Source organism: Monodelphis domestica, chromosome 3 (genome assembly GCF_027887165.1).
Source record: "Monodelphis domestica isolate mMonDom1 chromosome 3, mMonDom1.pri, whole genome shotgun sequence".
Lineage (NCBI taxonomy): Eukaryota > Metazoa > Chordata > Mammalia > Didelphimorphia > Didelphidae > Monodelphis > Monodelphis domestica.
In genome coordinates this window covers 175,379,905-175,395,203 of record NC_077229.1, presented here as the reverse complement: position 1 = coordinate 175,395,203, position 15,299 = coordinate 175,379,905, and the positions used below count along the sequence as shown (strand labels likewise).

Below are 15,299 nucleotides of genomic sequence, written 5' to 3'. Positions count from 1 at the left end.
TAATAAAACTAGATGAAGGTATGGATTTCCAGTTTCTTCAGAGCACCAGGCTTCCCCTTTGTATCATTTTTTCATTCCAGTGTAATGAAATCAAGAGGTAATGCAAAATATTAAATGGGAATCTGGCTTTAGAGCCAGGAAGATCTCGGTTCAAATCTCACCTGTGACACATACAGATAATATGCCCATGGGTAAAGTGCTTAACAACTCTCTTTGCTTTGGACAGCTCTCTAAGAGTATAAAAATCTTTTAGAAAAGGTGCCAACATGTGTTGGTAGAGGGAGATTTCTCATGTGAGAGTTCATCATATTAATAAAATCTAACTCCTGTCCTTTTCCGTCTCAAGGAAAACTGGAGCCATATAAATGGAGGTTGACTATTTTACAGCACTATTCTCAGCGTCAGATATTGTTCTAGATCTGTTTCCTATTTTTTTGTATTGATTTTTGTTTGTTGTTTTAGGAGCCGAGGAGGAAGTAGTGGAAAGTCCACAGATGCCAACAGCCCGAACAATTCCAAAGATACCATTCACTAGTGATGCTCCAAAAGTTGAGACGACAACACTGAAAATACAGACTAAGATTCCTGCTCAGACAAAGGTATGTGTTCTTGATCATTCTGATGCGTTTTCATTGTTTTTTTTTTAAGTTGTAAAGAATATGGGGCAGCTAGCTGGTTCAGTAGATAGGACTCCAGTCCTAAAGCAGGAGGTCCTGAATTCAAATGACCCCACATACTTCCTGTCTTTGTGACCTTGAGTAAGTCACTTAACCCCAGTTGCCTAGTCCTTACTACTCTTCTGCCTAAGGAAAAGTAAAAGAAAGACAAGAACTATTGATTATTTTTCCCTTTCCTGCAGTTACTAACATGGTCTCTTGTGATAATTCAAGAAATGTTTATTGAATGGAAAAAATAGAATGGAGGGATAATGAAAAGGAGATGTAAGGATAGAGTAAGATAGGGGAAGAAGGGAGGGTAAGGAGAGGAGAAAGTGAAAAGAAAAGGGGGGCAAAGAGGGATAAAAGAGGGAGGAGGGGAAAGGAAGCCGAGGGAGAAGAAAAATGCAAACGATAAAGAATGGATTATGAAGCTACCAAATTCTAATCTGTGTTGATGTTATGAATGTCCAAGATTGCTGCTGCAAAGTTTTTGCCATTTCTTGCCTTTTTAGTGAAGGATTTCAACATGTAGTTTTTAGTGTAGGTTTTAGTGATTGGATCTCAAGACTTGCAAGTTTTAGGCAAAAACAGCTTTCTTGGCTGTTAGTCACACTATTAATAAAGATGTCAGACCTATGGCTGTGTGTATGTAGAGAGAAAGGAATGTTTGGGGCATCATCTGGACTGTTTAAAAAAAATCAGTTCTGTTTTTTTTTTCCTTCTGGTGACTGCAAACTCTTTTCTTGATATAGGATCAAGGCAAAGGAGGCAAATTGATACCAGATCAAAAAGTTCAGAAGTTAAAGATCCCCAAACATAGTTAATTCATTCATAGCTCCACTTGCTGTATATGCTGGAAGAGGTCCTACCATAAATCACATTAATTGAAAGTTCGGTTATGCAGCAACATGGTGCAGTTAATGTAGCCTCCAGGATTTTGAACGATGTCTTCAATGTACATTTTGAATTTGAAAGCTTCCCTTAGTTTCACTGTGGCACTGATGCAGGATATTGCATGTCACTGTTTTGACAGTCTATCTACTTATTAAATTATAAACAACTGGGAAGCAGTCAGGTGTTTGTTTAAGCAAAGTCTTGCCCATCCGTTACTCCCATTTCATTTCCGTGGAATTTAAACTAGAGATGGATGTGACAAATGTTTAATTGGCTGCGTTTAATTGCTTATGCTGCCTGGTCTTAATTTGATTTGGCAGACATATGGAACTTCGAAGGCATCAAAACAGCATATCAAGTAACTCTCTATATCTTACAATGATTTATTTTTTTCTTAATGATGCAGTCTTGCAATGCTGTACCTGTTTCTCTATACCCACTCTATTAAAATTTAAACTCAGAACAAGCTATTTAGAGTGTTTGGAGATTGGGGAAGGTTGGGGGCTGATGAGCAGTTTCAGTGATACTGCTTACAGCAAGCCAGATTCTTGCGAACAGAAACTTGTGTGACCTTACACAAAATCAGAAGTGGCAGGTGGTCCAATATAGATGACTTAAGGGCAATTAGAACCTAAGGACAATTTCATATGATTCTCTTTAGTATGAGACAAGGAAGGCAGGGGAAACTCAAATTCCAAGTTATCTGCCGACTTCTTTTCAGCCAATAGGTTCAGCCTTGTTTTCCAGTAAAATAGCTTCAAGGTCCATGTACTTAGGCCCTCAATAGTCCACAAACTGGATATTTATTCCTGGAATAATTGAACTGCCTGTCTGCCGGCAGAACAACCGATCAAAGCCAGGCTTCTATTGAGATAGCTTGGCAAGAAGAAATGAGCAGAGGACACTTGAGAAATGGAAAGAACTCAGTCTATTATGCATTGCAAATTCAATTTGCCAGTTTTCTTTTGACTTTGTCTTGGCATATGAAGGCCTGGGAATTCCTTGTGAGACACTCAATTGTTCTAGGCTTACTCTAGAATATAGTGGATCCAGGTCTCATGAATGCCTTGTGTAGTAGTGAGAAGATCATTTTTCCGTGGTCCGTTAACTATGATACGTGTTGCAACAGTACATTTCTTCAGGGTTGGAAAGTAAGTTTATCAACCATCTAAAAGGTGTAGTTGCACATTGTTGCTTGTTGGAAGTAATGACATATGAAAAGCTAAAGCTCTCCAATCAAGTCAACAAAATCAGTGTTTGTTAAGTATTTACTATGTGCCAAACACCAAGATTGCAAATAAAATCAGAAAAGTAAAAAAGGTCTTGTCCTCAGGGAGCTTAGATTCTAATGTCAGAAGACAACTGTATAAGGAAATTGGAAAGTAGACGAAGGATTGGGGGCATCTGGGTGACTAAGTGGATTGAGAGCCAGGCCTAGAGACAGGGAAGTCCTGGGTTCAAATGTGGTCTCATACACATGCTAGTTTTGTGTCCCTGGGCACTTAGCCCCCATTGCCTAGCCCTTACTGTTCTTCTGCTTTGGAGAGGTATGGATGTTTTTTTTAAAGGAGGTAAGGGAGAGGGGATGGTAGAGAGGCTGAAATTCAATTTGGAGAAAAATGAGACAGGGCTAGACTGGACACTTTCCTTAAACAGAGATTTTCACAGAAAGCATCAGAGAGAGAAGCTGCAGAGATACAAGGTTCTTCCAGTGGGTGAATTTCAGGGCCCAAGAGAGCATCAGAGTGAAAAGCCGGGGCATGGTAGAGGTAGAACCTTCAGAGAAATGAGAAAGGACTGGCCTAAACACTTTCCTTAAATGGAGGTTCTGGTAGGAGCCATCTAATCAGGGGAATGGGCCACAGAGGTAAAGATAGATCTGCTTCATCAGTGTACCATTTTTTTAAAATTATGCCTTCCTCTTTAAAAAAAAAACAATTTAAATTTCTATTAAAGGCATTGATCATCGTGGCTAACAATATAGTATTGGACTAACAGATCCCTGCATACTTAGTTTTAAATCTAACTTTGCCACCAAATAGCTCTATAGGAATGGTCTTAGACAAACCAGTTAGCCTCATTTCCTTATCTGTAAAATGAGAAGAGTTGAGTAGATGACTTTAAAAGTCATAAATTCCAGCTTCTATTAAGTCTGTGGATCTCTGTTTGGCATTTTGTAGATTCTGACCAAATCTCTGCCCCAACTTTTTTTTTCCCCTCTGTTTTATGGCATAAGATATGGCTTTTAAAGACCTTTTATCAAATCAGTTGCCTTTCTTTTGACTTTTTTATCCTTCTAGACATATATTATCCCTCCACACTCCACATGTCTAGCACTATGCTTCTGGGTTCACAGCTAATCATAATTATCTACTTTTTAGGCTTTAATTATGTACTGCTTTAATGAAACTTTTTTCAAGTTTTTTAGGTTCTCCAGAGAGTTGTACTTTATCTTCCATACGATCCATACTTCCTCTTATGCTCACAATTAGATTTGATGACGGTGGTCCAGATGGTTAGGCCTCGTATTTAGATGGGAAATATGGAAAAGACTAAGATGTATTAATATACAATTCCTATAAATGTAACCATGCTAAAACAATTTTCTTTAAATGTCAAACACATGGAGATATGGAAACCAGATAAGCAAAGTAACTGGCAAGTCTATTGTTTTGATATTTCTATTTATAAGCTCATAGGATTTCATGGATTTTGAGCTGGAAGGGACCTTGGGGACCATTGAGTCCAACTCCTTCTTTTTTACAGACAAAAAAATTCCATTCCAGAGATGTTAAGTAGCTTATACAATGGAATATATCATACACACTGTTCATCCATTATAATTTTACTAATCTAAAGAAGACAGAAAAATGATGCTTCCTATAATAAAATCTTATGAATACTAATCTAATCAATTTAGTTCATTTATTATTTCCTTCATTCTTTGTGAATTGTATTAATAGAATTTTAGAGTTAAAAGAAACTTTTGCAATTGTAGAATCCAAGAATTGGAACATCCTCAAAGATCATTTAGTTCAAAGAAGTCAAACTCCAGACTCACCTCAAGTGACTTGCAAAACTCCCTAGCAAAGCCTGAATCAGATTAAATTATAATTGGGAAGAATTTGACAAAATAAATAAAAATACCTGTAGGGATCTTTTTCTGTTTGAGTTTGACATCACTCTCTGGTCCATCTCTTTGAGATATGAATCACTTCAAAAACATCTCCCAAGAAGTAGTCATCCAAACTTGATTTGAGATATGACAGGAAAACCACTGTCCCCAGAAGAAACCAATTACATTGTTAGATAGCTCTAATTATTAAGATCTTCTTCCTCATACTGAATTAGAACATGACTTCATGAATCATGCATCCATTGATCTTAATTTTTTTTATTTGTGAGCTAAGTAGAAAATAAATCTAATTTATCTTTTCCATGAGATCCTTTCAAATATTTAAGGACAATAATCACATTCTTTTTCCTTCTTCCCCTCCTCACCAAAAAGCCTTTATATTTCTAGAATAAACATACCTAGTCCTCCCTGATTCTGTGCAGCTCAGCTTTCAATATCCCCCTGAAAATTATGGTATCTGTAGCTAAAGCACAATACTTTAACATTGGCTTGATCTGAACAAAACAGTGGGATTCTCAATGGCCTCATTGTCTATAATTTGTATTCGTTAATATAGCCAGATATCACACTAGCATTTTTTTTAAACTAAAAATTAAAGCCTCTTACCTTGTGTCTTGGAAGCAATGCTGAGTATCAGTTCCATGACAAAAGAGCAATAAAAGCTAGACAATGCAGTGTAAGTCTTGTCCAGAGTCACACAGCAAAGGAAATATCTGAGGGCAGATTTGATCCCAGAATATCCTGTATCCAGACCTGGCTCTCTGTCCACTGAGCCACCCAACTGTCCCTCATATTAGCACTTTGACAGACATTTTATACTATTGATTCATATTCAAATTTTAATATACATCCTATAGGGACCTTTGAGGAACCTAGGTGGCATAGTCCTTACAATACCTAAAACTTGGAGTCAAGATAATCTGAATTTCTGTCCTGCTTCTAAGATTAACTAACTTTGTGACCCTTGGCAAGTCTCTTAAATCATACCATTTTATTTCTTCACTTGTATAAATGGAGATAATAATAACATCTAACTTATAGGGAGGTATAAGGATCAAATTAGATAACAAGGTAAGCACTTTATGTACTTTAAAGTATTATATAAATTATAGATATTATTATTATTACTTTATTATTATTATTATTAGTATGTCCTCAGTAAGAGTTAAGCAAACTATCTTCAGAATCCCATTGAGTCAGGCCACTCTGACATGTTAAATTTTACTTCTAATGAACAGGATTTTATTAGATTAAAAAAGTTTTTTGTTCCTTTCCTACATCCAAAAACCCTTTTCTGTAACACAAAGTGGTTGGGCATTTTTATCATTGAGTTAGATAATCTCACATCCTTTTCATCTTAACATTTTATATTTAATTATGTTTTGTTTCTGTACTCATTCTGGCCTAAGGAACATGGGAGATACAAAAGACGTAGAAAACATGACCCTTACTCTCTAAAAATCTAGTTGGAAAGTTGACAAGAGAAACAGCTCAAGAGCATTACAAGCCAGGACTCACTAAGGATCCTATTTGTGCAATTTATATTGTGCCGTATGAGTTCAAAAAATTGAAAGATGACAGTGGGCTACATAGCCAGGAATGCACCTCTGAAGAAACAGCTAGATTTGGATTGATAAAGGGAGGTGATGTTTCAAGAGTAGAGAACAGAAGGTGGGGGGGAGCCTAGAGGTAAGAATGTGTAGACCATATGTATGGGCCATTTAGGAAACAGTAGCTAGCAGCTTCACGTTGGGACAAGCAGAAAGATGGAAATAGGAAGATCAGTGAAGAAATTGCCCAAGTAATTCAAACAGGATTATAAGGACCTGGATTAGGAAAAAAACAACTCATTTAAAAGGATGATGAAGGGGGGGGGGTGTGTGATGGTAGTGAGGAGTCCAAGATGACACTAAGGTTTAGATCTCACCATGCTAAGAGAATGGCCGAAATTTGGAAGATGACATAGTTTGCTACTGATGATCATGAATTTAACGTTAGACATGATCAACTTGGGCCAGGTTGATAGCTCAATGGAAAGAATGTTGGGCCTCAAAGGAAGACCTGAGGTCAAATCCAATCTCAGACTCTTACCAGCTATGTGACTCCAAGCAAGTCACTTAACCTCTATTTGTCTTAATCCACTAGAGAAGGAAATGGCAAATCAGTACTCTTGCCAAGAAAACACCATGGATGACATGGTACACAGAGTCAAAGAGTTAGCTACAGCTGAATGACTGAACAACAACAACGATTAATTTGTGGTCATATGAAATGTAAATACAGGCATCTGGAATTATAGAACTGGACTGGATGAAACCAATCTCAGCTTTGAGGTAAAAATTGGGGAGTGTAGAAAAGGGGTATTGATGGTTTGTTGGACTTTTAGGGTTGAAAGAGAACTTGGAGATCATCTAACTCATCATTTTACAGATGAAAAAGCTTGAGTTTGTGTAGTGAAGTGACTTGTTTTGGGTCACACAGCTAGTCATTAGAGAAGCTAGTAAGGATCACCCGTAAATAGTAGTTTTTTTTCCCTTATTGAGTATTTCCAACTTGTTATACATAGCTTGCTTGTACTTAGTCATCTTCCTCCATCAGATTATGAATTCCTTTGTGTGCCCAGTGCCTAGCACATAGTAGGTACTTTAAAAAGTTTATTTACTGGAAGCCTGGGTTTCTGGCTTCTAGTCTCATACCCTTAGAAGTCATGAAATGAAGTGGTGACCACAGAACAATTTCTGTAGAGTGGAGGGCAGGGAAGAAGTCAGATGAGTTAATGGTCAGAGAGAGATCGATGATTTAGAGCAGGAAGAAGCTTTACACTGCTGGTGTTACAGTGCATAGAGCTTTGGACTTAGAATCAGGAAGAAAACTCACCTTCATAATTTCCAGTATTTCCTCAGATACTAATAAGTTTTTGATTTTGGGCAAATCACTTAACCTTGTTTGCCTCATTTTCATCATCTGTAAAATGAGCTGGAGAAGGAAATGGTAAACCAACAACAACAATCATCCACTCTCTTCATTTTACAGGTAAAGATTCTAAAAAACAGAGCGGTTAACCCTCCCTCCCCCCATAATAATACAGCTCTTAAATCTGGTCTCTGCTATCATTAGATGGAAGTATACATATCTGATTTTAAGTGGATTCTCAACTGACAATTAGATTTTTAGGAGCTCACATAAGTAACAAGTAAGCAAAGTCTTGATTTCCAATGTGGGGAGATTCTCCCTCCAAACCTATACCTGTAAGGTAGGTACAGAATGAGAGGAGGAAGAATACTGGTTTCCAGAATCACTTAGATTCAAGTCTTGGTTCAGACATCCCCTATATGACCTTGGGCAAGTCACTTTGGCCTCTATTAGATGAGAGATTTGGCCTCTAGATATGGCTCCCAAAGCCTCTGCCAGTTTTAGGTCCAAGATTGAATAGCTCTTTCCGCCATTTATTGACAACCATTAGAACTGCTGCCCTTCATGATCCTTTCTTAAAATAATGGCAAAGTCTTACAATGTATGTATAACTGTAGCCTCTTTTTCATCTAATGAGGATTTGGCTTGAAAATTCTTTTCTTTTCTCCTTCCCCTCCCCCAAATTCAGTCACCTGAAGAAATTGACAAGGAGAAAGTTCGCATCTCAGACTCTGGCACAAAGATCGAGACACCTGATGAAGACACAAATGTGTATACTGAGAAGCACTCGGACAATCTGTTTAAGAGGACAGAAGTACTGGCAGGTGAGCTGCTTTTTGGGTATTAGCCAGCTCCATTATCCCCTACCCCAATTCAAAGGATATGGAGAAGAGGGTGGGAAACAGAGATATGAAATGGCAAAAAATGCAGAGTAGAGAGATCCCCGGCCAAAGGAATGCTGAGTTACCTCTGGCCTGGGACTCACCATCCTATCCCAGATACTCCTGAAAATCTTATCTGTGAGATGGCTGCTATGCCAATCATCAGGAAAGATCTGGGGAACACTTAACTGCATGAAATACAGAGGGTAAGCAGAAGAAGGGAGGATAATTGAGGAGGTTCTTATACTGGTCTAGAGGGGCTTTATGACGTCCAACCTGACTCTAGTTCATCTTTAATCCAAAAGAGGCTTGGGACAATTTAGTCCTTGAACCAGATTGGACTTTGAATTTAACAGTGGAGTATACTTGAACTGTTATATTGGCACTGGACCAGCTTTCAAATATGTAGGGGAAAGATGCTATTTGTTACTTTTTGCCTTTAATTTTAGTGATCATTTTGCTGGAGACAGAAGTAATAAAATTACCTGACTTGTCATTGGGTGGTTTTATTAGTATTATTATTATTGTTATTATTATTGTTGTTATTGTTATTTGGTTATACCAAGATTGCTACTCAAAATGGTTACTCATGGGAATTTGCCAATGGCCATTGATAATCTGGCTACAAATTTCACAGTCAAGATGCATGTGAAGGGACTTTTCACTTGATTATCTGTATACTCCATATGTTTTATATCTAGACTCAGAGGATTCCTGAGGAACTGAGAACCCGATAACAATATAACCTTGGAAACCAAACTGTGTTGCATGTGAGAGAGCTTGAGTAGTTAGATTTGCAGTGTTTCTTAAAACTGGGGTTGGTTTGAGAGGTGACCTATTTAAAAGATAATTAGTTCTCAATTCTTTAATCTTAGTGTCTTTAAAAAATGCCATCTGGTAGGAAGAAATGCTCATTCTTTTGGAGTGATAGCATCATCAGTTTTACAGGTTTGGGTTGACATTTACAGCAGGCAATATTTCCCTATTGCATTATATGCAATATATAGTTGATGTGTTGACAGTAGGAGATTTTTCCCCAAATATTGTTTTAATAATTTTAGAGAGCAGAATGGAAAGATCTGAGTTATGTCTATAAAAGTGATTGATCTCCATTTTTTCATATTTTTCATGAATAATTACATACAGCCTTTTAAGAATCCAGTTTCTGATTTCATCTGATAGAAGTATTCTTACTTGATTTGAAGTGGATTTCTACCTCAGATAAATTTAAGAATATCTGATATATTAAATGAGATAAAGAAATCTAGAACTAGAAAAGTAATTTAAAGAACAAAATAAATTCTTTTTTCATGACCATCCTTAGCAAATGAAATGAATGTAAATAGAAATCCATCAGTTCAAAGAAGGATAGTTAGAGAATTCAGATGTGAAATTTCAGTGTTGAAAAGATTACAGCATTTTTGAGTATGGAGTTAGCTGCGGTTTAATAATCATGGCCAAATTTATCTTCTGGTTGAGGCTTTTGGAGAATATTGTTAACACTAATCAAAGAAAGTGCCCTACCTTCCCCAAGCTCGTCAGATTTACATAATTACCTAGTTGCTTCATTGCATCAAGCCAGTTTCATAAAGGTTCAGTTTGGGAATTAAGCCCTTTATAAAAGTACAAATGCATTCAGCCTGATAAATCTGGTTTCTATACTCTTTTGCATCTCTTTTTGACAGTAGTCTTTCTTTTGTTGTTTTGTAGCTGTCATTGCTGGTGGAGTTATTGGCTTTCTCTTTGCAATTTTCCTTATCTTGCTGTTGGTATATCGCATGAGAAAGAAGGATGAAGGCAGCTATGACCTTGGAGAACGGAAACCATCCAGTGCTGCTTATCAAAAGGCACCTACTAAGGAGTTTTACGCGTGAAACTCCCATTTAGTGTCTCTATTTATGAGATCACTGAACTTTTAAAAATAAAGCTTTTGCATAGAATAATGAAGATCTTTGTTTTTTTTTTTTCATTAAAGAGCCATTCTGGCACCTTTATGATAAAGTCCCATTGTATTTAAAACTTTTCATGTATTCCTTTAGAACAACATAAAATTAAAACATAACATCTGCAGTGTTCTGTGAATAGCAGTGGCAAAATATTATTTTATAAAAAAAAAAAACCTCAATGTTCACGGAATCATTTTAAACCTTTATGCGTAAATATGAAAACAATGATCTGATTGTTATCCTATGGTTCGATGATGAAAGTTGTTTAATTTTTGTCAGCATGTCTCAGATCAGTCTTACAAGTTAGTCTTATTTCATTAATTTATCTGTTTCTTCTCTTCCCGCCCATCCCACCCTCAGCTCCTTTTCCTCTCTTGCCCCTTCCTCCCTTTCACCCATCTTTCCCCACCCCAGCTTACCTTTTGTAGCTGTCATGGTGCAATTTGTCTTTGGATAATTCAGATAAAGGTAATTTAGTGTAAATGTGATTTTCAGAGATGTCAACTTCACCTCCACTTTGTATAAATTTCTGAGTGTTGGAATATCCATTTTACACTTGCTTTGTTTCTCAGTGTACCTATAGCTGCAGACAGATTTATAACAGCATATTAAGGTGTAAAATTGGGTTGTTATCACAAAACTGTACAGTCATATCTTTACCAGTCAGATCTTCCTTCAGGAGGAGCTGGTGTAAGTTACTGACAAACCTAAGCAGACCCAAAGACTCTTAACAGTATTCTGAGAAGTTGCTGCAGATTCCTATGGTCACTGTATTTGTTAATTTCTTGCAATTTGAAGGTACGAGTAGGGGTTTAAAGGAAAAAAAAAATCAGTTTTTGTTCTTTAAAAATATGTTTAAGTTGTAAACGTCTTTTTAAGCCTTTGAAGTGCCTATGATTCTATGTAACTTGTCGCAGACTGGTGTTAATGAGTATATATAACAGTAAAAAAAAGAAGTTGGTATTTTATAAGCACAGACAATTCTAATGGTAACTTTTGTAGTCTTATGGATAGACATAAATTGTAATTTGGGAACATAAACACTACTGAATAAATCATGTGGCCTAATATGGAAAATGTCATTGTTATAGATTTTACACATTTTCGACCAAATGTACACTTTCCCCCCATCAACTTCTGATTCTGTTTATTATCACGAATGACGTGGGTTTGATTTCAGGGGGTGCTATTTGTAACTCAAGACCAAAGAAGCCATTGATGAGGCTGTTTTGCAGCAAGACTCCCTTCTGAATTAGCCAGAGGAAACCTGAATAGATCATCTTGTATGTGTGTGTGCGCGCATGTTGGTGTAAAAATTTGGAAGATTGCCAATGAATTATGAGGCTTGCAACCTCTATAGAATAGCTGATGGCAATCTGAGATACTCTCCTGCTTTTTGCAAATCACTCTTTCAGGACTATAGGTTCCAAAGTTATGAAAGGGGTTTTCCTGAATAAGATATCTAAGGCTTAGTCATTGATTTGATTTACCTTTCAATTTTTTGCTTCATCTCTCTCCTGAAAGCTTAACAGAAGCATAATATAGTTCCCTCCAAAGAGGGTAAAATTGTATCTTTCTCTCTACATGACAGAAAGGCCTGGCTATTGAGTATCCAAAATGGGGGGGAAGCAACATATATATTATGAGGAGAAAATGGTGAGTGTCTCCACCGTGTTTATCTTTTAGACATTGCCTACTTCAGTTAACCAAAGCTTGCTCTCTCTTTTTTAATTCTGACCCACCAATTTAGGAATAAAAATATCAGTAGGAAAACTTTTCCAGAATGCAACTCACTTGATAAAGGATGATCCACTTTCTGGGAGCTTCTTTGAATTCTCATAGAACCTCAAAGAGTCCCTCCCAAAAGCAAACACCAGAGCATAGTCTTCTTAAACTCTAATGGCCTTAACACTCAAGATTATGTCCAATGAGTGTAGAAACAATCTCATTAAAAAAAACAGTGAAAAGAAAATTACAGCATGTTTTGAAGTTACTCAATGTCCATCCATTACTAAAAAGTTAAGAATGTAGTGGAAATACCTCTCATTGTACTAAGGGCAGTGAAATTCAAATCCTACAACTGCTTGGAATCACTGTGCCAGGAAAAAGAAATTTCTGGCAAATATTTTGTCACTGCTGTAAAGCAAAGTATTTGTTAAAGTGCCAAAATAAAGTCTGTCATGCCTAAAGTAAAAATTCATTTGTACAGTCTGACATCCAATTTTCTTCCACCGTATGATGTTTGTTCTTAGGTTGTGTTTTCATATTTTCAAATTCGGTACATAAAAAGTATTAGCTGTAGTCACAGAAGTCAGGGAAAACTTGAAAAGTAAATCTTAAAATGCATCTTGAATTCTTGCTGTTTGACTAGCTACTAGAAGAAAACAATATTTTTCTTCCCCGTTTGAGCATTGCTCTCGTGTTTAGGGCATGTAGTAACAGATACTTGGAAAATTTCCCAAGTTCTGTATAAATGGAGACAGGATGAGTTTTGTTTTTATTTTTTAAAGGTTCCATCTGCCATTAAAGAGTAGATTACTGGGGATCAAACATATGATTTGTCTAATAAAACGAAGCTTAGTTCCAAAAAGCTTTAGGGCCTGTAGTCTATTAAAAATAAAAACTCCTGGTAAGGCTTGAGTAAATACTTAGTGGCCCATATCTTTAGGAGTTACTCTCTACCTGTGAATTAGTCTTGTCTGGTTGAGTCAGGAAAAAAGAACATGCTCCTTGAGGGTTGGGTCCGCTAATTCTAGTCTATTTTTTGTCTTCACCCACAGTCCCTGGCACACAGTAAATGCTTAAAAATGCTTATTTAACTGATCCTAAAGACTTATCAGGGGGCTACCTCCTCTGTGAAGTCTTCCCTGACCGTTATCACTTGACGTTGGCTAGTATTTCCTCACCACTTGAAGCACAGGGCTTGTGCTTCATGGGTGTACGTGAAGAACTCTTTCCAAAGAATGCAAACTTGAGGCAAGAGTCTTCCCTTTGTCTCTTTGCCCAACACAGCCATGGCCTTGCACAGAGAAGACAGGTAGATGTTTGACTTGACGTAGGCTTGGAGCATTCGCACTTTTTAGCCACCAGGGAAAGAATCTGATTCATAAGTGAGCCAGGTAACAGGAGATGGGGCACTGCCTTCGGGACCTTTGACAAATGACTTGATTTCCCTAGACCTTGACTTTCTCATCCATAAAATAAGGCAACGAAACTCATTGGTTTCTAAGGTTCCTTCCACCTCCACATCTGTGATCTTAAGATTTCAGAAACCTAAATGGATTGGTGCGCATCCTCTCTCTTCTAGTGCAGATTGCAACCCTTCTATATGCTGTCCTTTTTGATATCTGTTCATGATGTCTTTGGATTGAGGACATTAATGCAGTAAAAAATGAATAATTTACTACACTACTGGCCCCAAAGTAACATATGGGAGCCCATCATTCACATGCCTGAATAAATAATTATTCCCATGTCTACCTGTGTTGATCCCAGAAAAATGCAAATGCTCTCTCTGGAATATATGCACTAATTACTTCATTAAAAACAACTCTAAATGCCCTTTTTATGTGTGTTTAAAAGTTTTAAGTGATTGGCAGTGAGACCCTAGGTAGAGATCCTAAGATGTATTGAAGAGTTTTTCCACTCAGACTTCTACAGCCCCAGTAATAAGGGGCCAGACTTCATGGTCCCCAATGAGGCTTCCAACTAACTAACATTCTATGATATGTATCGCTGTAAGACTGGAGACTCAGATGCCTCTGTAGGATTAGGAGGAGTCTTGCAGTGCAGTATTTTTTAAAACCCTTACTGTGAATTGGCTCCAAGGCAGAATAGCTGTAAAGGTAGGCAATGGGGGTCAAGTGACTTGCCCAGGGTCACACAGCTGGGAAGTCTCTGAGGCCAGATTTGAACCCACAACCTCCTCCTGTCTCTAGAACTGACTCTCAATTCACCGAGCTACCCAGCTGCCCCCTCAGTGCAGTTTTTTTGAAAGGGACACTAAAACTCTGTTTCTGATGCTGGAAATGACAGATAACCTTCATATAAAATGTTATGGTTTACAAAGGACTTTACACACCTACATTCTCATTTTAGCCTCAAAATGGCTCTGAAGTAGATTTTATCCCCATTTTGCAGATGAGGAAATAGGTGCTGAGAAAAATAGTGACTTATCCAGAGCTGGTGAATGTGAGTCAATATTGACTTTACCTGATTTCAAGTCCAGCAACAAAATCCCGGTGGATTCCAGCTTCATCTTTCCCCAGATCTAGATTATTTCATGGGGATCAGTTCTGGTCTTCTAAGGGCTCCCCCGCACCCATCGCTCTCACTCCCTTGCCACTAGCATTCTTCAGCTGGGTGGCTCTGCTCAAGTCCACATAGTGCCTTGGGTAGCAGCCAGGTTTCCTGTAGTTAGCTAAAAAGCCAACAATTCAACCCAGACTTCCAGCCCCCAAGAGTCAGGATGATTCATTCCTTTAGAAAGATTCATTAGTTTAGTCTCCATGTTAAGCATCCTAGCTAATGAGACTGTTAGTAAAACATGGATTAATGAGCAAGCAAGTATTTTGTTAAAGGACCTACAGTGCCAACACTGGGGATTTAAAGGCAAAAAATGAAATGGGTCTTGCCCTCAAAGAGCTTGTATGGAGAAACTTACAAAATGATGAGAACATCAAGACTGTGGGAAGGCCCTAGCATCGGGGAAGATCACCAGAAGGATCCGAAAAGATGGAATTGATTGTCTTGTGTGAAAAACAGAAAGAAGGCCAGTTTGACTGAACTGGAGAGTGTAAAGGGAGAGTAAGAGATGGGGTGTCCCAAAAGTTTTAGTGCAGCTGAATTCCCCCCCCCCCCCCCCTTAGAA

The 15,299-nt window shown here is 37.7% G+C and overlaps 1 protein-coding gene across 1 annotated transcript in view; it reads left to right on the top strand.

The window, feature by feature from the left end:
* SDC2 (syndecan 2) overlaps positions 1-12,629 on the top strand; it is a 134,252-nt gene extending 121,623 nt beyond the window's left edge. Inside the window, exons 3-5 of the mRNA XM_007488141.3 lie at positions 463-599; positions 8,291-8,426; positions 10,194-12,629. Coding sequence (XP_007488203.1) covers positions 463-599; positions 8,291-8,426; positions 10,194-10,357 — 437 coding nt within the window. The 3' untranslated portion in view covers positions 10,358-12,629. The remainder of the gene's footprint in view (positions 1-462; positions 600-8,290; positions 8,427-10,193) is intronic.
* Positions 12,630-15,299: the final 2,670 nt, after the last annotated feature.